Here is a 23,020-nt window from a genome sequence, read left to right as displayed (position 1 = left end):
GACAAACAGAGTCCTTCTCCTGGTGGCACGGGGACCTGGCACTGGCATCGGCCCCTCATGTGCACAATGCACAGCCATAGTGGGCCCGAGCACATAAGAGAAAATGGTGCTAAGACAAACACTGTGAGCAGGCGGTCCTGGGACTTGTACATCCCGTTGTTCCTGAAGCTAGACCCACCCACCACTAATGTCCTCATTATGGACATTAGCATATGTCATATGCTCTCCTAGCGTAAGACAGGTGGAGCTGGGTTCCGGTCAATTGCGAACAAAAGCATCCTGACTAGTAGATCCCACAACCGGTAGGTGGCAGGAAATCATAATTCTTGTGGGGAAACAGAACGCCCCACACTGAATACGCTGGTTAGGGCGGAAGCCGAACCCACATTTAGGAATTTCACCCACGCCACTTGGTTATGGTGTTGATGATAATCTTTCGGCAGGAAATCAAGGATGCTTACCGTAGGAAGGACTTGTATACCACCAATCTGGAGAGACACAGAGAGAGAGACAGAAACAAAAAGTAGAATTAGAAAGGAGGTGGAGTCAATCCAGGTTGGCTCAAGTGACTATTAGGTGGGACCAATGGTGGTGATATCTGAGGAGTTCTGCCGGATAGAGGAGAAAGGGGTCTCTGCCGAGAGGCTGCCAAGAGGCAAAATCCCACCGTCGAATGTCCAGCACAACGGCAACGAGGCGGTGCCATGTGCAAGGGTAACTGCCGTACCGTCATGACACTTTTGTTGGGAAACGCATCACGTAGGCTCCACACGGGGAGTAGGACGTGAAAACGTCTCTATTCTCCCAACACGTGGAGCATTTGGTCCAGGCAATGCAATCCAGCAGAAATGTTCCCGAGACAGCCTTCTCTGTCATCTAAGGTCTTAGTGAGGACGGTGTACCCAGAGGACTCTTATTTCTCTGAGCCAGTAAGGACAGTCCGTGTGTTGTGGGCTGTTCAACTGGAAGTGTCTACATAACCGAGAGGGACCAAGGAAGGCCCAGGAGAGAGAAAAGCTCCGGAGTCCCCCTTAGATGTAAAGTTTGGGGCCAGGGCTGGCTTACAAGAGGAGATAGATGCTCAGGAGTCAAGAGGCAGCAGAACTCACCTGGTGCGGTCGTGGGCTGGGACTGGGCAGCTGGGAAGAGACAAGAGCACGTGAGACACCGCACAGAGCTGCCCCAACCGGACGCAAGGGGGAAGGATCTGAGCGGGTCAGATGCCATCGACGCTGGTCCCCGGCCACGGAGGGTAGGGCCCGTGACATCCACACCCTGGAAGGACGACCCTCTTCAAAGGGCCAGGCACACCAAGAACATGATTTCCCATGTCAAGGTGACTGGCTCCAAGGCACACAAACCACACGTGTGCCTTGAGCTTTCAGCCGCTCACCATGGCAGCAACACCGAGGAGTCCAGCTCCCGCCAACATGCCACGGCTGATCTTTCAGGCCTAAGCAGGGCTCATGACAAGGTTTGTCTGGCAGTCATCGCAGAAGCAGCTGGCCCCTCGCACCACAGACCCGCCGCACGGACCGGGCGTCACCCCTCCAGCGGGGGACATGCAGTCAGGGGCTCAGGACCCCAAACCCGCCGCGGCCGTAGCCACACACATACAGGTTGGTCTGCAATCCTAGCCCTGGGATCCCCGCGAGAGACCCCCATTCAGCAGGCCGATCACTCGCCGCCACCTGCAATGTTGCAGGAGGGCCAGTAACGGCTTCGCGGGGACTGGCAGTTTGGCACGTGTCCTACTTTACCATCTCCACACCTGCCAGCCTGACAAAAACTGACACTGACACTGACACTGGAGGAGAGTTGAGGAGACGTGAGGAAGACAGGGATGGTATATAGGTAGCTTCCAACGATCGGATCAGAACATGACGTCTCTCTTCCCTAGCCAACAGCAAGAGAAACTCCCAACGACAAGAGGCTCACCTGAACAGATGACACTGGCGTCCTCACTATGGCCACAGTTGTGCGAGTTCCAGCCGTTGTGGGGGCAGCGCCACAGGTAGGACTCTTGCCCGGAGCAGCGCACGTTGTCCAGGACAATGGGCCCTGAGCCCTGACCAAAGCGGGCACTTCCCGGGGCCGACACGGCCCAGCCACAGCCCAGTTGCCTGCACACCACGTTGGCGTCATTGATGTCCCAGTCGTCGTCACACACGGTGCCCCAGGAGCCTTGGGACAGGACTTCCACGCGGCCCTGACACCGGTCACCTCCATTCACCAGCCTCAGGGACAAACTTGCCTCGTTCCCTAGAAAGACAAAGAACAAAACCCACTGTCCATGTCCATCTTCTGGCCAAAGGCTTAAGGCTTGGTCCAGACTCAAAAGCTTGCTCACGGCCAGTCTTCCCCGGGCACCGTTCCCCTTCGAACATGCCAAGAGCTGAATCTTCAGCCCACGCACCCTAAGAGCTGAGACACCTAGACAGACCTGTCCAAAGGATGCCACGATGCGGGAAAGGACGCTATGATGCAATGCATGTGAGTAGGAAGACAACCCCCATCCACGCTGGGCATGCTCACGAGGGCATCTTCCAGCCATCGCTGTCAGGCCGAGACCGCTGCCCTGTGGGGCAGCTTGTTGGCCCTTGTAGGGTCCTGCCTGGGTTCAGGCAGAGCCCCAGGACCTGCCTGCAACGTGGCAAGAAAGGTGTAATACTAGCACATGGGCCCCCTTCTTCCCAAGGCTATATGCTCCACGGCCTGCGAGCCATGAGGGAGGTCTCAGGAGATTGGACAGATCTCCAAGCGTTACGTTAACCTCCTGCAGAACGGTCAGCACTGAACATCGATCCCACTGGAGTCAGGGGGCTATCCGCCTACCTCCAGACCTGGGATCTGAGAGTCACCTCTTTCTGCTACCAAACACACACAGAGGTTGCGGCAAAGAGAGCAAAGACACACCCCGAGTCCCCTCCTGTGACTTCCATAACCAAACTTTACGTAGAAGGAGAGTGAGCCAGGGACTTGGATAGGAATATTTATTCCCTGTTGGTCTTATAGGTGGGTAGACCGGGGGCCCGGGTGTCCAGAAATCGTGACAGAGGGAAGAGCGGGAGGTAGACATCTCGGGAAGGAGTCTTCGAAAAGAGTGTGTGGCGGGCCTCTTGACCACTGACACCTGCAGTTGTCACCTTGCTGCACAGGCCTGCTGCTCGGCCAGCCCTGTTGGGATGAAGGCTCTGCGGGAGGACCACCTGGTCCGTCCACATCCATCTCGAAACCTGGCATGTCACTGTCTCCCTCACAGGGCCTTTGCATCCTGCCCACCCTGAGGTATGCATGTCTGAGTGGTGCTGGGTCAACCTGAAATGAGTCAGATATCCTAGTGCCTGTAACACACCATCACTTGCTACACTTTCACCCCCAGGGCACTGTTCATCTGCTTTGGACATATGCACGGGACACAGATGAATCTGAGGGCGTTCCAAACGGCGAGCGATGGAGAGAATCCAGCATGCTCTGAGGTCCCTTCAGGAGAAGGGCAGTGGTCATCCGTGTCCATTGTTCCACCCAACGTGTCGGCCCAGATTGCATTACAGCTGAAATCCAAACACAGAGGCCAGTTCCCTGAACCTGCACGCAGCTGTCTCCTGGGACAGCCTGAAACAACTACACGAAACCTCCTGGGCCGATGGCCAGACGGGCCTCTTAGAGCTCCAGGTCTCTTTAAGAGCCACTGTGGTGACTAACTGACAAGCAGAAACACGGGATACCCATAATTTCGACCAAGAGCGGTGCTTCCCCCGAGCGCTGAGAAGAAGGATGGGAACCGTGAAAAGAGACATTCCCAGTGGGGTCACCTGACACTCACCCGGGCGAACCGTACGTTGGGGTGAACGGCTGTAATAGAAAAAACCTCAAGGCAGACACAAAAGCACACAGGTGCTCCAACTGGATCAAAGGTTGAAGAAACCAGCCTAATCTCACAAGCAGATGACTCCACGTGTCCTTGGGCAGACACAGCAAGGGCCCTCCATGAATCTCTCAGTCCTCTGGGAGCCCCACCCTATGCCCCACTGCCATTGCTTGCCTTGCTGGGCCTGAGGACTGGCTTTCCGGCAGTCGGAATGCCACCAGCAGGCCCACGAACACCCTCAGAACCACTGCATCCACGCCACGTGGAAACAGCTAGAATGGGTTGAACAGTTATGCTAGGAAGATCCCAAGCCTCCCATCCCAGGTGCTATGCGCTCAGCCTTGACAAGGTTTCACAGGCTTTCTGCAGGGGGCCAAGCTCAGGCCCCGGGGTCCTCGGTGGCTCATCAGTGTTCCATGTGCCACTCACCAGCCATTCCCTACATCGATCCCCTTCTCCACTACTATCACTGTCGCCCCAGATGCGCAATCTAGACTGCAATCCTGCTCCCTAGGTTGGCTTCATGGAGGACCCCGAAGCATAGGGCCACAAAGGAGTGAAGGTGGCTCGTCTTTCAACCACATTCCCAAAAGGTGCGCCTTGAGAAAAGGGCCCTAGGAAATCAGGTGTGGACTGAGCAGATGATCCAGCTGACAAGCAGGGGGTCATTTTGGCTGCCCACTGAAAGGTGAATGCACCTTGTCACCCACAGTGTCACTGATAATCCCAAGCAATTTCTGTCCACAGAAAGAGGGCAGCCGCCCCTGCGGTCCACCTCTGTGGCACTTCAGGGGACAGCTGCGCCCAGGAGACCTAGAGACACAGATATCCAGGAGAGGTCGGGTGGGGACCCTGGAGAAAGGAGTGTGTCGGTTCTCAGTAATCGCCATGAGAGTTTTGAAGTTCACCTGAGCAGATGACACTGGCGTCCTCCCCATGGCGACAGTTGTGCGAGTTCCAGCCGTTGTGGGGGCAGCGCCACAGGTAGGGCTCTTGCCCGGAGCAGCGCACGTCGTCCAGGACAATGGGCCCTGAGCCCTCACCAAAGCGGGCACTTCCCGGGGCCGACATGGCCCGGCCACAGCCCAGCTGCCTGCATACCACGTCGGCGTCATTGGTGTCCCAGCTGTCGTCACACACGGTGCCCCAGGAGCCTCGGTACAGGACCTCCACGCGGCCCTGACACTGGTCACTTCCATTCACCAGCCTCAGGGACAAACCTGTTTCGTTCCCTAGCAGGAGACACGAAAATTATCTTTCTCTTCCTCCCCGGAGGAAAAGCCCCCGGGTCTCAGTGGACAAGAATTACTTCAGGGACCATGACTTCTGCATGCAGGTTAAGGTTGCCCAGCACAGGACTCTCTGAAGCTTGCTCACCATTGTTCACCATTGAGGGGCTATTCAGATACCCCGGAGGGTCATGAGGTTTACGCATGTGCACAGTTTGGTGGCCCACGATGTCAGCATTGGGATTGCTGACTGGTCATGGGAAGCAGGGGCGAAGGGTGAAAGCCAGCCGCCTGCCTCCCTACCTCGATGACCAACCCAAGCACCTACATCAAGCCCAGAGTTCCTACCCAGCCACCATCAAGAAACTGTCCTAGACCTAGTGCTTACAGACTCCACCCCACCTTCCCCTGACCGTCCTATGTCGTGCACCCTACTACTGGGCCTGAGGGTTCTTGTGAAGGTTCCTTTATGCTGACCACTGACTCGTGTCGCTCTTAAGCCCCGAGCTTGTACTCAATCTGAAACAGTCCGTGAGCCCTCTGAATATCATACCAGTGGGCAGGACTAACGATCACTGACTCTGAGCTGTGCACACGCACAGCAGCCCGGACCTGTGGGTGGCAAGAAAGAAACACAACATGGCAGCATTAGGTCTGCCGGCAGGAAGGTCATTTGCCACGTTCAGCACGACAGCACAGCTCATGAGTGATCGGGCTCACCTGGACCCAGCCCTTTGCACCCTGTGAGCTGGGCTGGGGCATGACCATTGCTGGTTCTCATTCTTCCAGGCATGCGTTCAATGAGAGCTCTGGTCTCCAAACAAGATGGACACATGCAACAAACCCATGAGAAGACGACCGCTTCTGCAGCCGTTAGGAAAAGGCAAATCCTATCCACAGACAGATGACTACAATGAAAGGGACAGAAGAAGTCGTGTCGTTGAGGATGTAGAGAAAGCACAACTTCCAGACACAGCTAATGGCACCCTACATTGGTGTGGCTACTGTGGCAAACAGTTCAGTGCTTCCACAAGAGAGAAACATAACGTCATCACTTGACCCACACATTCTACCCCAGGTATATACCCAGGAGATCTGTAAACAGCTGTTCAAATATCAAAATTGTACACAGCAGTCACGGAAAGCCTATTCAAATGAGTCAAAAGATTCAATTAATCAACATGGCCTTCAACCGATGAATGGTTTAAAAAAAAAAAAAGGCTAGGGATTCATGGGGCCACTGTGTACGTGTGCCATCGTGGTGAACCTTGAGAGAGTCTGCCATTGAAAGAAGCCAGCCACAAAGGGCCACATATGCACCGAATCCATTCATACGAAAATGCCAGAGTAAATAAATCCATATTGATAGAAGGCAGACAGGTGATGACCGGAGAGAAATGGGATTGGGTGTGAATGGTAACGGCATGGAATCTCCATCAGGGGCATGAACAATTCTGGAAGTAGATACTGTGCTGGTGGCACTGCTCTGACTATCCTCAAAACTCCAGACTCTAGACATTAGGCTGGAGAATTGTGGGGTAGCGGTTATGCCCAGAGACCCAAAGAGCAGAAAAGCAAGCACTATTTGGCCATTTGCTACAGTCCTGAGTCACACAGACCATCATCCCCGTCCTACTGTAGGACTGAAAGAAGCAGGAGCAGACACCCCTACGGTCCCTACGGAAGACGAGCTACCAGGCTGTAGGGGCAATCGAGTCCCTCTCAGTTGCCCCACGGACACTGCACTGTCAGCACAGAACCGGACCTGAAACCGGAGGCCAGCTCCAGAGTAGAGCGCGACATGGCCTGACAGCCCTGGGAGAGGCAAGCTTCTGTGCCTGGACTGGGCAAATGTGGGCAGCATTCAGCACAGAGCACTTGGGACAGAACAAAGCTCTGACAGGGAAGAGCTTCTTTGGGTCAGAAACCGCTTGCCCTGAGTTGTAGGTACAGACACCATCGCTCCTATGAAGTCAAGTGGCCAAGACCCCTGTCCATGAGGGTCAAGGAGGCCCTAGTATCACATCTTGTCCCTGTCTCTGGAGGTATAGACGGTGGCCATGGGGACCCTGACCCGGGAATCAGAGCCCATGCACATGGTTCCGGTGACTCATCTCTTCCCAAGCAGGTATCAGAGGCCTCCCAGGACATGTCAACCAGACAATGGGTGACAAACAGAGTCCTTCTCCTGGTGGCACGGGGACCTGGCACTGGCATCGGCCCCTCATGTGCACAATGCACAGCCATAGTGGGCCCGAGCACATAAGAGAAAATGGTGCTAAGACAAACACTGTGAGCAGGCGGTCCTGGGACTTGTACATCCCGTTGTTCCTGAAGCTAGACCCACCCACCACTAATGTCCTCATTATGGACATTAGCATATGTCATATGCTCTCCTAGCGTAAGACAGGTGGAGCTGGGTTCCGGTCAATTGCGAACAAAAGCATCCTGACTAGTAGATCCCACAACCGGTAGGTGGCAGGAAATCATAATTCTTGTGGGGAAACAGAACGCCCCACACTGAATACGCTGGTTAGGGCGGAAGCCGAACCCACATTTAGGAATTTCACCCACGCCACTTGGTTATGGTGTTGATGATAATCTTTCGGCAGGAAATCAAGGATGCTTACCGTAGGAAGGACTTGTATACCACCAATCTGGAGAGACACAGAGAGAGAGACAGAAACAAAAAGTAGAATTAGAAAGGAGGTGGAGTCAATCCAGGTTGGCTCAAGTGACTATTAGGTGGGACCAATGGTGGTGATATCTGAGGAGTTCTGCCGGATAGAGGAGAAAGGGGTCTCTGCCGAGAGGCTGCCAAGAGCCAAAATCCCACCGTCGAATGTCCAGCACAACGGCAACGAGGTGGTGCCATGTGCAAGGGTAATTGCCGTGCCGTTATGACCCTGTCGTTGGGAAACGCATCACGTAGGCTCCACACGGGGAGTAGGACGTGAAAACGTCTCTATTCTCCCAACACGTGGAGCATTTGGTCCAGGCAATGCAATCCAGCAGAAATGTTCCCGAGACAGCCTTCTCTGTCATCTAAGGTCTTAGTGAGGACGGTGTACCCAGAGGACTCTTATTTCTCTGAGCCAGTAAGGACAGTCCGTGTGTTGTGGGCTGTTCAACTGGAAGTGTCTACATAACCGAGAGGGACCAAGGAAGGCCCAGGAGAGAGAAAAGCTCCGGAGTCCCCCTTAGATGTAAAGTTTGGGGCCAGGGCTGGCTTACAAGAGGAGATAGATGCTCAGGAGTCAAGAGGCAGCAGAACTCACCTGGTGCGGTCGTGGGCTGGGACTGGGCAGCTGGGAAGAGACAAGAGCACGTGAGACACCGCACAGAGCTGCCCCAACCGGACGCAAGGGGGAAGGATCTGAGCGGGTCAGATGCCATCGACGCTGGTCCCCGGCCACGGAGGGTAGGGCCCGTGACATCCACACCCTGGAAGGACGACCCTCTTCAAAGGGCCAGGCACACCAAGAACATGATTTCCCATGTCAAGGTGACTGGCTCCAAGGCACACAAACCAAACGTGTGCCTTGAGCTTTCAGCCGCTCACCATGGCAGCAACACCGAGGAGTCCAGCTCCCGCCAACATGCCACGGCTGATCTTTCAGGCCTAAGCAGGGCTCATGACAAGGTTTGTCTGGCAGTCATCGCAGAAGCAGCTGGCCCCTCGCACCACAGACCCGCCGCACGGACCGGGCGTCACCCCTCCAGCGGGGGACATGCAGTCAGGGGCTCAGGACCCCAAACCCGCCGCGGCCGTAGCCACACACATACAGGTTGGTCTGCAATCCTAGCCCTGGGATCCCCGCGAGAGACCCCCATTCAGCAGGCCGATCACTCGCCGCCACCTGCAATGTTGCAGGAGGGCCAGTAACGGCTTCGCGGGGACTGGCAGTTTGGCACGTGTCCTACTTTACCATCTCCACACCTGCCAGCCTGACAAAAACTGACACTGACACTGACACTGACACTGGAGGAGAGTTGAGGAGACGTGAGGAAGACAGGGATGGTATATAGGTAGCTTCCAACGATCGGATCAGAACATGACGTCTCTCTTCCCTAGCCAACAGCAAGAGAAACTCCCAACGACAAGAGGCTCACCTGAACAGATGACACTGGCGTCCTCACTATGGCCACAGTTGTGCGAGTTCCAGCCGTTGTGGGGGCAGCGCCACAGGTAGGACTCTTGCCCGGAGCAGCGCACGTTGTCCAGGACAATGGGCCCTGAGCCCTGACCAAAGCGGGCACTTCCCGGGGCCGACACGGCCCAGCCACAGCCCAGTTGCCTGCACACCACGTTGGCGTCATTGATGTCCCAGTCGTCGTCACACACGGTGCCCCAGGAGCCTTGGGACAGGACTTCCACGCGGCCCTGACACCGGTCACCTCCATTCACCAGCCTCAGGGACAAACTTGCCTCGTTCCCTAGAAAGACAAAGAACAAAACCCACTGTCCATGTCCATCTTCTGGCCAAAGGCTTAAGGCTTGGTCCAGACTCAAAAGCTTGCTCACGGCCAGTCTTCCCCGGGCACCGTTCCCCTTCGAACATGCCAAGAGCTGAATCTTCAGCCCACGCACCCTAAGAGCTGAGACACCTAGACAGACCTGTCCAAAGGATGCCACGATGCGGGAAAGGACGCTATGATGCAATGCACGTGAGTAGGAAGACAACCCCCATCCACGCTGGGCATGCTCACGAGGGCATCTTCCAGCCATCGCTGTCAGGCCGAGACCGCTGCCCTGTGGGGCAGCTTGTTGGCCCTTGTAGGGTCCTGCCTGGGTTCAGGCAGAGCCCCAGGACCTGCCTGCAACGTGGCAAGAAAGGTGTAATACTAGCACATGGGCCCCCTTCTTCCCAAGGCTATATGCTCCACGGCCTGCGAGCCATGAGGGAGGTCTCAGGAGATTGGACAGATCTCCAAGCGTTACGTTAACCTCCTGCAGAACGGTCAGCACTGAACATCGATCCCACTGGAGTCAGGGGGCTATCCGCCTACCTCCAGACCTGGGATCTGAGAGTCACCTCTTTCTGCTACCAAACACACACAGAGGTTGCGGCAAAGAGAGCAAAGACACACCCCGAGTCCCCTCCTGTGACTTCCATAACCAAACTTTACGTAGAAGGAGAGTGAGCCAGGGACTTGGATAGGAATATTTATTCCCTGTTGGTCTTATAGGTGGGTAGACCGGGGGCCCGGGTGTCCAGAAATCGTGACAGAGGGAAGAGCGAGAGGTAGACATCTCGGGAAGGAGTCTTCGAAAAGAGTGTGTGGCGGGCCTCTTGACCACTGACACCTGCAATTGTCACCTTGCTGCACAGGCCTGCTGCTCGGCCAGCCCTGTTGGGATGAAGGCTCTGCGGGAGGACCACCTGGTCCGTCCACATCCATCTCGAAACCTGGCATGTCACTGTCTCCCTCACAGGGCCTTTGCATCCTGCCCACCCTGAGGTATGCATGTCTGAGTGGTGCTGGGTCAACCTGAAATGAGTCAGATATCCTAGTGCCTGTAACACACCATCACTTGCTACACTTTCACCCCCAGGGCACTGTTCATCTGCTTTGGACATATGCACGGGACACAGATGAATCTGAGGGCGTTCCAAACGGCGAGCGATGGAGAGAATCCAGCATGCTCTGAGGTCCCTTCAGGAGAAGGGCAGTGGTCATCCGTGTCCATTGTTCCACCCAACGTGTCGGCCCAGATTGCATTACAGCTGAAATCCAAACACAGAGGCCAGTTCCCTGAACCTGCACGCAGCTGTCTCCTGGGACAGCCTGAAACAACTACACGAAACCTCCTGGGCCGATGGCCAGACGGGCCTCTTAGAGCTCCAGGTCTCTTTAAGAGCCACTGTCGTGACTAACTGACAAGCAGAAACACGGGATACCCATAATTTCGACCAAGAGCGGTGCTTCCCCCGAGCGCTGAGAAGAAGGATGGGAACCGTGAAAAGAGACATTCCCAGTGGGGTCACCTGACACTCACCCGGGCGAACCGTACGTTGGGGTGAACGGCTGTAATAGAAAAAACCTCAAGGCAGACACAAAAGCACACAGGTGCTCCAACTGGATCAAAGGTTGAAGAAACCAGCCTAATCTCACAAGCAGATGACTCCACGTGTCCTTGGGCAGACACAGCAAGGGCCCTCCATGAATCTCTCAGTCCTCTGGGAGCCCCACCCTATGCCCCACTGCCATTGCTTGCCTTGCTGGGCCTGAGGACTGGCTTTCCGGCAGTCGGAATGCCACCAGCAGGCCCACGAACACCCTCAGAACCACTGCATCCACGCCACGTGGAAACAGCTAGAATGGGTTGAACAGTTATGCTAGGAAGATCCCAAGCCTCCCATCCCAGGTGCTATGCGCTCAGCCTTGACAAGGTTTCACAGGCTTTCTGCAGGGGGCCAAGCTCAGGCCCCGGGGTCCTCGGTGGCTCATCAGTGTTCCATGTGCCACTCACCAGCCATTCCCTACATCGATCCCCTTCTCCACTACTATCACTGTCGCCCCAGATGCGCAATCTAGACTGCAATCCTGCTCCCTAGGTTGGCTTCATGGAGGACCCCGAAGCATAGGGCCACAAAGGAGTGAAGGTGGCTCGTCTTTCAACCACATTCCCAAAAGGTGCGCCTTGAGAAAAGGGCCCTAGGAAATCAGGTGTGGACTGAGCAGATGATCCAGCTGACAAGCAGGGGGTCATTTTGGCTGCCCACTGAAAGGTGAATGCACCTTGTCACCCACAGTGTCACTGATAATCCCAAGCAATTTCTGTCCACAGAAAGAGGGCAGCCGCCCCTGCGGTCCACCTCTGTGGCACTTCAGGGGACAGCTGCGCCCAGGAGACCTAGAGACACAGATATCCAGGAGAGGTCGGGTGGGGACCCTGGAGAAAGGAGTGTGTCGGTTCTCAGTAATCGCCATGAGAGTTTTGAAGTTCACCTGAGCAGATGACACTGGCGTCCTCCCCATGGCGACAGTTGTGCGAGTTCCAGCCGTTGTGGGGGCAGCGCCACAGGTAGGGCTCTTGCCCGGAGCAGCGCACGTCGTCCAGGACAATGGGCCCTGAGCCCTCACCAAAGCGGGCACTTCCCGGGGCCGACATGGCCCGGCCACAGCCCAGCTGCCTGCATACCACGTCGGCGTCATTGGTGTCCCAGCTGTCGTCACACACGGTGCCCCAGGAGCCTCGGTACAGGACCTCCACGCGGCCCTGACACTGGTCACTTCCATTCACCAGCCTCAGGGACAAACCTGTTTCGTTCCCTAGCAGGAGACACGAAAATTATCTTTCTCTTCCTCCCCGGAGGAAAAGCCCCCGGGTCTCAGTGGACAAGAATTACTTCAGGGACCATGACTTCTGCATGCAGGTTAAGGTTGCCCAGCACAGGACTCTCTGAAGCTTGCTCACCATTGTTCACCATTGAGGGGCTATTCAGATACCCCGGAGGGTCATGAGGTTTACGCATGTGCACAGTTTGGTGGCCCACGATGTCAGCATTGGGATTGCTGACTGGTCATGGGAAGCAGGGGCGAAGGGTGAAAGCCAGCCGCCTGCCTCCCTACCTCGATGACCAACCCAAGCACCTACATCAAGCCCAGAGTTCCTACCCAGCCACCATCAAGAAACTGTCCTAGACCTAGTGCTTACAGACTCCACCCCACCTTCCCCTGACCGTCCTATGTCGTGCACCCTACTACTGGGCCTGAGGGTTCTTGTGAAGGTTCCTTTATGCTGACCACTGACTCGTGTCGCTCTTAAGCCCCGAGCTTGTACTCAATCTGAAACAGTCCGTGAGCCCTCTGAATATCATACCAGTGGGCAGGACTAACGATCACTGACTCTGAGCTGTGCACACGCACAGCAGCCCGGACCTGTGGGTGGCAAGAAAGAAACACAACATGGCAGCATTAGGTCTGCCGGCAGGAAGGTCATTTGCCACGTTCAGCACGACAGCACAGCTCATGAGTGATCGGGCTCACCTGGACCCAGCCCTTTGCACCCTGTGAGCTGGGCTGGGGCATGACCATTGCTGGTTCTCATTCTTCCAGGCATGCGTTCAATGAGAGCTCTGGTCTCCAAACAAGATGGACACATGCAACAAACCCATGAGAAGACGACCGCTTCTGCAGCCGTTAGGAAAAGGCAAATCCTATCCACAGACAGATGACTACAATGAAAGGGACAGAAGAAGTCGTGTCGTTGAGGATGTAGAGAAAGCACAACTTCCAGACACAGCTAATGGCACCCTACATTGGTGTGGCTACTGTGGCAAACAGTTCAGTGCTTCCACAAGAGAGAAACATAACGTCATCACTTGACCCACACATTCTACCCCAGGTATATACCCAGGAGATCTGTAAACAGCTGTTCAAATATCAAAATTGTACACAGCAGTCACGGAAAGCCTATTCAAATGAGTCAAAAGATTCAATTAATCAACATGGCCTTCAACCGATGAATGGTTTAAAAAAAAAAAAAGGCTAGGGATTCATGGGGCCACTGTGTACGTGTGCCATCGTGGTGAACCTTGAGAGAGTCTGCCATTGAAAGAAGCCAGCCACAAAGGGCCACATATGCACCGAATCCATTCATACGAAAATGCCAGAGTAAATAAATCCATATTGATAGAAGGCAGACAGGTGATGACCGGAGAGAAATGGGATTGGGTGTGAATGGTAACGGCATGGAATCTCCATCAGGGGCATGAACAATTCTGGAAGTAGATACTGTGCTGGTGGCACTGCTCTGACTATCCTCAAAACTCCAGACTCTAGACATTAGGCTGGAGAATTGTGGGGTAGCGGTTATGCCCAGAGACCCAAAGAGCAGAAAAGCAAGCACTATTTGGCCATTTGCTACAGTCCTGAGTCACACAGACCATCATCCCCGTCCTACTGTAGGACTGAAAGAAGCAGGAGCAGACACCCCTACGGTCCCTACGGAAGACGAGCTACCAGGCTGTAGGGGCAATCGAGTCCCTCTCAGTTGCCCCACGGACACTGCACTGTCAGCACAGAACCGGACCTGAAACCGGAGGCCAGCTCCAGAGTAGAGCGCGACATGGCCTGACAGCCCTGGGAGAGGCAAGCTTCTGTGCCTGGACTGGGCAAATGTGGGCAGCATTCAGCACAGAGCACTTGGGACAGAACAAAGCTCTGACAGGGAAGAGCTTCTTTGGGTCAGAAACCGCTTGCCCTGAGTTGTAGGTACAGACACCATCGCTCCTATGAAGTCAAGTGGCCAAGACCCCTGTCCATGAGGGTCAAGGAGGCCCTAGTATCACATCTTGTCCCTGTCTCTGGAGGTATAGACGGTGGCCATGGGGACCCTGACCCGGGAATCAGAGCCCATGCACATGGTTCCGGTGACTCATCTCTTCCCAAGCAGGTATCAGAGGCCTCCCAGGACATGTCAACCAGACAATGGGTGACAAACAGAGTCCTTCTCCTGGTGGCACGGGGACCTGGCACTGGCATCGGCCCCTCATGTGCACAATGCACAGCCATAGTGGGCCCGAGCACATAAGAGAAAATGGTGCTAAGACAAACACTGTGAGCAGGCGGTCCTGGGACTTGTACATCCCGTTGTTCCTGAAGCTAGACCCACCCACCACTAATGTCCTCATTATGGACATTAGCATATGTCATATGCTCTCCTAGCGTAAGACAGGTGGAGCTGGGTTCCGGTCAATTGCGAACAAAAGCATCCTGACTAGTAGATCCCACAACCGGTAGGTGGCAGGAAATCATAATTCTTGTGGGGAAACAGACCGCCCCACACTGAATACGCTGGTTAGGGCGGAAGCCGAACCCACATTTAGGAATTTCACCCACGCCACTTGGTTATGGTGTTGATGATAATCTTTCGGCAGGAAATCAAGGATGCTTACCGTAGGAAGGACTTGTATACCACCAATCTGGAGAGACACAGAGAGAGAGACAGAAACAAAAAGTAGAATTAGAAAGGAGGTGGAGTCAATCCAGGTTGGCTCAAGTGACTATTAGGTGGGACCAATGGTGGTGATATCTGAGGAGTTCTGCCGGATAGAGGAGAAAGGGGTCTCTGCCGAGAGGCTGCCAAGAGCCAAAATCCCACCGTCGAATGTCCAGCACAACGGCAACGAGGTGGTGCCATGTGCAAGGGTAATTGCCGTGCCGTTATGACCCTGTCGTTGGGAAACGCATCACGTAGGCTCCACACGGGGAGTAGGACGTGAAAACGTCTCTATTCTCCCAACACGTGGAGCATTTGGTCCAGGCAATGCAATCCAGCAGAAATGTTCCCGAGACAGCCTTCTCTGTCATCTAAGGTCTTAGTGAGGACGGTGTACCCAGAGGACTCTTATTTCTCTGAGCCAGTAAGGACAGTCCGTGTGTTGTGGGCTGTTCAACTGGAAGTGTCTACATAACCGAGAGGGACCAAGGAAGGCCCAGGAGAGAGAAAAGCTCCGGAGTCCCCCTTAGATGTAAAGTTTGGGGCCAGGGCTGGCTTACAAGAGGAGATAGATGCTCAGGAGTCAAGAGGCAGCAGAACTCACCTGGTGCGGTCGTGGGCTGGGACTGGGCAGCTGGGAAGAGACAAGAGCACGTGAGACACCGCACAGAGCTGCCCCAACCGGACGCAAGGGGGAAGGATCTGAGCGGGTCAGATGCCATCGACGCTGGTCCCCGGCCACGGAGGGTAGGGCCCGTGACATCCACACCCTGGAAGGACGACCCTCTTCAAAGGGCCAGGCACACCAAGAACATGATTTCCCATGTCAAGGTGACTGGCTCCAAGGCACACAAACCAAACGTGTGCCTTGAGCTTTCAGCCGCTCACCATGGCAGCAACACCGAGGAGTCCAGCTCCCGCCAACATGCCACGGCTGATCTTTCAGGCCTAAGCAGGGCTCATGACAAGGTTTGTCTGGCAGTCATCGCAGAAGCAGCTGGCCCCTCGCACCACAGACCCGCCGCACGGACCGGGCGTCACCCCTCCAGCGGGGGACATGCAGTCAGGGGCTCAGGACCCCAAACCCGCCGCGGCCGTAGCCACACACATACAGGTTGGTCTGCAATCCTAGCCCTGGGATCCCCGCGAGAGACCCCCATTCAGCAGGCCGATCACTCGCCGCCACCTGCAATGTTGCAGGAGGGCCAGTAACGGCTTCGCGGGGACTGGCAGTTTGGCACGTGTCCTACTTTACCATCTCCACACCTGCCAGCCTGACAAAAACTGACACTGACACTGACACTGACACTGGAGGAGAGTTGAGGAGACGTGAGGAAGACAGGGATGGTATATAGGTAGCTTCCAACGATCGGATCAGAACATGACGTCTCTCTTCCCTAGCCAACAGCAAGAGAAACTCCCAACGACAAGAGGCTCACCTGAACAGATGACACTGGCGTCCTCACTATGGCCACAGTTGTGCGAGTTCCAGCCGTTGTGGGGGCAGCGCCACAGGTAGGACTCTTGCCCGGAGCAGCGCACGTTGTCCAGGACAATGGGCCCTGAGCCCTGACCAAAGCGGGCACTTCCCGGGGCCGACACGGCCCAGCCACAGCCCAGTTGCCTGCACACCACGTTGGCGTCATTGATGTCCCAGTCGTCGTCACACACGGTGCCCCAGGAGCCTTGGGACAGGACTTCCACGCGGCCCTGACACCGGTCACCTCCATTCACCAGCCTCAGGGACAAACTTGCCTCGTTCCCTAGAAAGACAAAGAACAAAACCCACTGTCCATGTCCATCTTCTGGCCAAAGGCTTAAGGCTTGGTCCAGACTCAAAAGCTTGCTCACGGCCAGTCTTCCCCGGGCACCGTTCCCCTTCGAACATGCCAAGAGCTGAATCTTCAGCCCACGCACCCTAAGAGCTGAGACACCTAGACAGACCTGTCCAAAGGATGCCACGATGCGGGAAAGGACGCTATGATGCAATGCATGTGAGTAGGAAGACAACCCCCATCCACGCTGGGCATGCTCACGAGGGCATCTTCCAGCCATCGCTGTCAGGCCGAGACCGCTGCCCTGTGGGGCAGCTTGTTGGCCCTTGTAGGGTCCTGCCTGGGTTCAGGCAGAGCCCCAGGACCTGCCTGCAACGTGGCAAGAAAGGTGTAATACTAGCACATGGGCCCCCTTCTTCCCAAGGCTATATGCTCCACGGCCTGCGAGCCATGAGGGAGGTCTCAGGAGATTGGACAGATCTCCAAGCGTTACGTTAACCTCCTGCAGAACGGTCAGCACTGAACATCGATCCCACTGGAGTCAGGGGGCTATCCGCCTACCTCCAGACCTGGGATCTGAGAGTCACCTCTTTCTGCTACCAAACACACACAGAGGTTGCGGCAAAGAGAGCAAAGACACACCCCGAGTCCCCTCCTGTGACTTCCATAACCAAACTTTACGTAGAAGGAGAGTGAGCCAGGGACTTGGATAGGAATATTTATTCCCTGTTGGTCTTATAGGTGGGTAGACCGGGGGCCCGGGTGTCCAGAAATCGTGACAGAGGGAAGAGCGGGAGGTAGACATCTCGGGAAGGAGTCTTCGAAAAGAGTGTGTGGCGGGCCTCTTGACCACTGACACCTGCAATTGTCACCTTGCTGCACAGGCCTGCTGCTCGGCCAGCCCTGTTGGGATGAAGGCTCTGCGGGAGGACCACCTGGTCCGTCCACATCCATCTCGAAACCTGGCATGTCACTGTCTCCCTCACAGGGCCTTTGCATCCTGCCCACCCTGAGGTATGCATGTCTGAGTGGTGCTGGGTCAACCTGAAATGAGTCAGATATCCTAGTGCCTGTAACACACCATCACTTGCTACACTTTCACCCCCAGGGCACTGTTCATCTGCTTTGGACATATGCACGGGACACAGATGAATCTGAGGGCGTTCCAAACGGCGAGCGATGGAGAGAATCCAGCATGCTCTGAGGTCCCTTCAGGAGAAGGGCAGTGGTCATCCGTGTCCATTGTTCCACCCAACGTGTCGGCCCAGATTGCATTACAGCTGAAATCCAAACACAGAGGCCAGTTCCCTGAACCTGCACGCAGCTGTCTCCTGGGACAGCCTGAAACAACTACACGAAACCTCCTGGGCCGATGGCCAGACGGGCCTCTTAGAGCTCCAGGTCTCTTTAAGAGCCACTGTCGTGACTAACTGACAAGCAGAAACACGGGATACCCATAATTTCGACCAAGAGCGGTGCTTCCCCCGAGCGCTGAGAAGAAGGATGGGAACCGTGAAAAGAGACATTCCCAGTGGGGTCACCTGACACTCACCCGGGCGAACCGTACGTTGGGGTGAACGGCTGTAATAGAAAAAACCTCAAGGCAGACACAAAAGCACACAGGTGCTCCAACTGGATCAAAGGTTGAAGAAACCAGCCTAATCTCACAAGCAGATGACTCCACGTGTCCTTGGGCAGACACAGCAAGGGCCCTCCATGAATCTCTCAGTCCTCTGGGAGCCCCACCCTATGCCCCACTGCCATTGCTTGCCTTGCTGGGCCTGAGGACTGGCTTTCCGGCAGTCGGAATGCCACCAGCAGGCCCACGAACACCCTCAGAACCACTGCATCCACGCCACGTGGAAACAGCTAGAATGGGTTGAACAGTTATGCTAGGAAGATCCCAAGCCTCCCATCCCAGGTGCTATGCGCTCAGCCTTGACAAGGTTTCACAGGCTTTCTGCAGGGGGCCAAGCTCAGGCCCCGGGGTCCTCGGTGGCTCATCAGTGTTCCATGTGCCACTCACCAGCCATTCCCTACATCGATCCCCTTCTCCACTACTATCACTGTCGCCCCAGATGCGCAATCTAGACTGCAATCCTGCTCCCTAGGTTGGCTTCATGGAGGACCCCGAAGCATAGGGCCACAAAGGAGTGAAGGTGGCTCGTCTTTCAACCACATTCCCAAAAGGTGCGCCTTGAGAAAAGGGCCCTAGGAAATCAGGTGTGGACTGAGCAGATGATCCAGCTGACAAGCAGGGGGTCATTTTGGCTGCCCACTGAAAGGTGAATGCACCTTGTCACCCACAGTGTCACTGATAATCCCAAGCAATTTCTGTCCACAGAAAGAGGGCAGCCGCCCCTGCGGTCCACCTCTGTGGCACTTCAGGGGACAGCTGCGCCCAGGAGACCTAGAGACACAGATATCCAGGAGAGGTCGGGTGGGGACCCTGGAGAAAGGAGTGTGTCGGTTCTCAGTAATCGCCATGAGAGTTTTGAAGTTCACCTGAGCAGATGACACTGGCGTCCTCCCCATGGCGACAGTTGTGCGAGTTCCAGCCGTTGTGGGGGCAGCGCCACAGGTAGGGCTCTTGCCCGGAGCAGCGCACGTCGTCCAGGACAATGGGCCCTGAGCCCTCACCAAAGCGGGCACTTCCCGGGGCCGACATGGCCCGGCCACAGCCCAGCTGCCTGCACACCACGTCGGCGTCATTGGTGTCCCAGCTGTCGTCACACACGGTGCCCCAGGAGCCTCGGTACAGGACCTCCACGCGGCCCTGACACTGGTCACTTCCATTCACCAGCCTCAGGGACAAACCTGTTTCGTTCCCTAGCAGGAGACACGAAAATTATCTTTCTCTTCCTCCCCGGAGGAAAAGCCCCCGGGTCTCAGTGGACAAGAATTACTTCAGGGACCATGACTTCTGCATGCAGGTTAAGGTTGCCCAGCACAGGACTCTCTGAAGCTTGCTCACCATTGTTCACCATTGAGGGGCTATTCAGATACCCCGGAGGGTCATGAGGTTTACGCATGTGCACAGTTTGGTGGCCCACGATGTCAGCATTGGGATTGCTGACTGGTCATGGGAAGCAGGGGCGAAGGGTGAAAGCCAGCCGCCTGCCTCCCTACCTCGATGACCAACCCAAGCACCTACATCAAGCCCAGAGTTCCTACCCAGCCACCATCAAGAAACTGTCCTAGACCTAGTGCTTACAGACTCCACCCCACCTTCCCCTGACCGTCCTATGTCGTGCACCCTACTACTGGGCCTGAGGGTTCTTGTGAAGGTTCCTTTATGCTGACCACTGACTCGTGTCGCTCTTAAGCCCCGAGCTTGTACTCAATCTGAAACAGTCCGTGAGCCCTCTGAATATCATACCAGTGGGCAGGACTAACGATCACTGACTCTGAGCTGTGCACACGCACAGCAGCCCGGACCTGTGGGTGGCAGGAAAGAAACACAACATGGCAGCATTAGGTCTGCCGGCAGGAAGGTCATTTGCCACGTTCAGCACGACAGCACAGCTCATGAGTGATCGGGCTCACCTGGACCCAGCCCTTTGCACCCTGTGAGCTGGGCTGGGGCATGACCATTGCTGGTTCTCATTCTTCCAGGCATGCGTTCAATGAGAGCTCTGGTCTCCAACCAAGATGGACACATGCAACAAACCCATGAGAAGACGACCGCTTCTGCAGCCGTTAGGAAAAGGCAAATCCTATCCACAGACAGATGACTACAATGAAAGGGACAGAAGAAGTCGTGTCGTTGAGGATGTAGAGAAAGCACAACTTCCAGACACAGCTAATGGCACCCTACATTGGTGTGGCTACTGTGGCAAACAGTTCAGTGCTTCCACAAGAGAGAAACATAACGTCATCACTTGACCCACACATTCTACCCCAGGTATATACCCAGGAGATCTGTAAACAGCTGTTCAAATATCAAAATTGTACACAGCAGTCACGGAAAGCCTATTCAAATGAGTCAAAAGATTCAATTAATCAACATGGCCTTCAACCGATGAATGGTTTAAAAAAAAAAAAAGGCTAGGGATTCATGGGGCCACTGTGTACGTGTGCCATCATGGTGAACCTTGAGAGAGTCTGCCATTGAAAGAAGCCAGCCACAAAGGGCCACATATGCACCGAATCCATTCATACGAAAATGCCAGAGTAAATAAATCCATATTGATAGAAGGCAGACAGGTGATGACCGGAGAGAAATGGGATTGGGTGTGAATGGTAACGGCATGGAATCTTCATCAGGGGCATGAACATTTCTGGAAGTAGATACTGTGCTGGTGGCACTGCTCTGACTATCCTCAAAACTCCAGACTCTAGACATTAGGCTGGAGAATTGTGGGGTAGCGGTTATGCCCAGAGACCCAAAGAGCAGAAAAGCAAGCACTATTTGGCCATTTGCTACAGTCCTGAGTCACACAGACCATCATCCCCGTCCTACTGTAGGACTGAAAGAAGCAGGAGCAGACACCCCTACGGTCCCTACGGAAGACGAGCTACCAGGCTGTAGGGGCAATCGAGTCCCTCTCAGTTGCCCCACGGACACTGCACTGTCAGCACAGAACCGGACCTGAAACCGGAGGCCAGCTCCAGAGTAGAGCGCGACATGGCCTGACAGCCCTGGGAGAGGCAAGCTTCTGTGCCTGGACTGGGCAAATGTGGGCAGCATTCAGCACAGAGCACTTGGGACAGAACAAAGCTCTGACAGGGAAGAGCTTCTTTGGGTCAGAAACCGCTTGCCCTGAGTTGTAGGTACAGACACCATCGCTCCTATGAAGTCAAGTGGCCAAGACCCCTGTCCATGAGGGTCAAGGAGGCCCTAGTATCACATCTTGTCCCTGTCTCTGGAGGTATAGACGGTGGCCATGGGGACCCTGACCCGGGAATCAGAGCCCATGCACATGGTTCTGGTGACTCATCTCTTCCCAAGCAGGTATCAGAGGCCTCCCAGGACATGTCAGCCACAGAATGGGTGACAAACAGAGTCCTTCTCCTGGTGGCACGGGGACCTGGCACTGGCATCGGCCCCTCGTGTGCACAAAGCACAGCCATAGTGAAGCCCTGGCACATAAGAGAAAATGGTGCTAAGACAAATACTATGAGCAGGCGGTTCTGGGACTTTTATATTCCGTTGTTCCTGAAGCTTGACCCACCCACCACTAATGTCCCCATTATGGGAGTCACTGACTCTCTCCTAGCATGAGACAGGTGGAGCTGGCTTCCTGTCACTTGCGAACATAAGCATCCTGACTAGTAGATCCCACAACCGGTAGGGGGCAGGAAATCATAATTCTTGTGGGGACACAGAACGCCCCACACTGAATACGCTGGTTAGGGCGGAAGCTGATCCCACATGGAGGAATTTAACCCACGCCAGTTGGTTATGGTGTTGATGATAATCTTTCGGCAGGAAATCAAGGATGCTTACTGTAGGAAGGACTTGTATACCACCAATCTGGAGAGACAGAGAGAGAGACAGAAACAAAAAAGTAGAATTAGAATGGAGGGGGAGTCAATCAAGGTTGGCTCAAGTGACTATTAGGTGGGACCAATGGTGGTGATATCTGAGGAGTTCTGCCGGATAGAGGAGAAAGGGGTCTCTGCCGAGAGGCTGCCAAGAGCCAAAATCCCCCCGTAATGTCCAGCACAACGGCAACAAGGTGGTGCCATGTGCAAGGGTAACTGCCGTACCGTCATGACACTTTTGTTGGGAAACGCATCACGTAGGCTCCACACGGGGAGTAGGACGTGAAAACGTCTCTATTCTCCCAACACGTGGAGCATTTGGTCCAGGCAATGCAATCCAGCAGAAATGTTCCCGAGACAGCCTTCTCTGTCATCTAAAGTCTTAGTGAGGACGGTGTACCCAGAGGACTCTTATTTCACTGAGCCAGTAAGGACAGTCCGTGTGTTGTGGGCTCAACTGGAAGTGTCCACACATTGACAATGGTCAGGGAAGGCCCAGGTGGCAGAAACAGTCCACTGTTCCCCCACTGAAACTACTGACTGAGATAGTCAGGAGACAAGAAGCAGCAGAACTCACCTGGTGTGATCGTCGGCTGAGACTGGGCAGCTGTGAAAACAAAAGTACATGAGACACAGTGCACAGAACTGATATGACTGGACACAAAGGTCGAGGACCTGAGGAGGTCACAACCTTTGAAGCTTGTCCCCT

General features: G+C 55.0%; 1 protein-coding gene across 11 annotated transcripts in view; it reads right to left on the bottom strand.

The window, feature by feature from the left end:
- The window catches only part of DMBT1 (deleted in malignant brain tumors 1), a 93,650-nt gene that overhangs the window by 44,545 nt on the left and 26,085 nt on the right, over window positions 1–23,020 (bottom strand). For 8 of the 11 annotated variants that reach the window (XM_053909996.1, XM_053909994.1, XM_053909995.1 and 5 more), the window contains 14 exons: window positions 22,889–22,918; window positions 22,274–22,300; window positions 19,330–19,653; window positions 16,489–16,812; window positions 15,654–15,683; window positions 15,006–15,032; window positions 12,055–12,378; window positions 9,214–9,537; window positions 8,379–8,408; window positions 7,731–7,757; window positions 4,780–5,103; window positions 1,939–2,262; window positions 1,110–1,139; window positions 462–488 (listed from right to left, as the gene is read on the bottom strand). In XM_053909996.1, the coding sequence (XP_053765971.1) occupies window positions 462–488; window positions 1,110–1,139; window positions 1,939–2,262; window positions 4,780–5,103; window positions 7,731–7,757; window positions 8,379–8,408; window positions 9,214–9,537; window positions 12,055–12,378; window positions 15,006–15,032; window positions 15,654–15,683; window positions 16,489–16,812; window positions 19,330–19,653; window positions 22,274–22,300; window positions 22,889–22,918 (2,172 nt within the window). The remainder of the gene's footprint in view (window positions 1–461; window positions 489–1,109; window positions 1,140–1,938; window positions 2,263–4,779; window positions 5,104–7,730; window positions 7,758–8,378; window positions 8,409–9,213; window positions 9,538–12,054; window positions 12,379–15,005; window positions 15,033–15,653; window positions 15,684–16,488; window positions 16,813–19,329; window positions 19,654–22,273; window positions 22,301–22,888; window positions 22,919–23,020) is intronic. The other 3 variants (XM_053909991.1, XM_053909992.1, XM_053909993.1) reach the window with 3 other exon arrangements.

Source organism: Panthera pardus, unplaced genomic scaffold, assembly GCF_024362965.1.
Source record: "Panthera pardus isolate Hobbes unplaced genomic scaffold, ASM2436296v1 HiC_scaffold_22, whole genome shotgun sequence".
In the NCBI taxonomy this organism is placed as follows: domain Eukaryota; kingdom Metazoa; phylum Chordata; class Mammalia; order Carnivora; family Felidae; genus Panthera; species Panthera pardus.
Note: the sequence above shows the minus strand (reverse complement) of the source record. Positions and strands in the feature narration are given on the sequence as shown.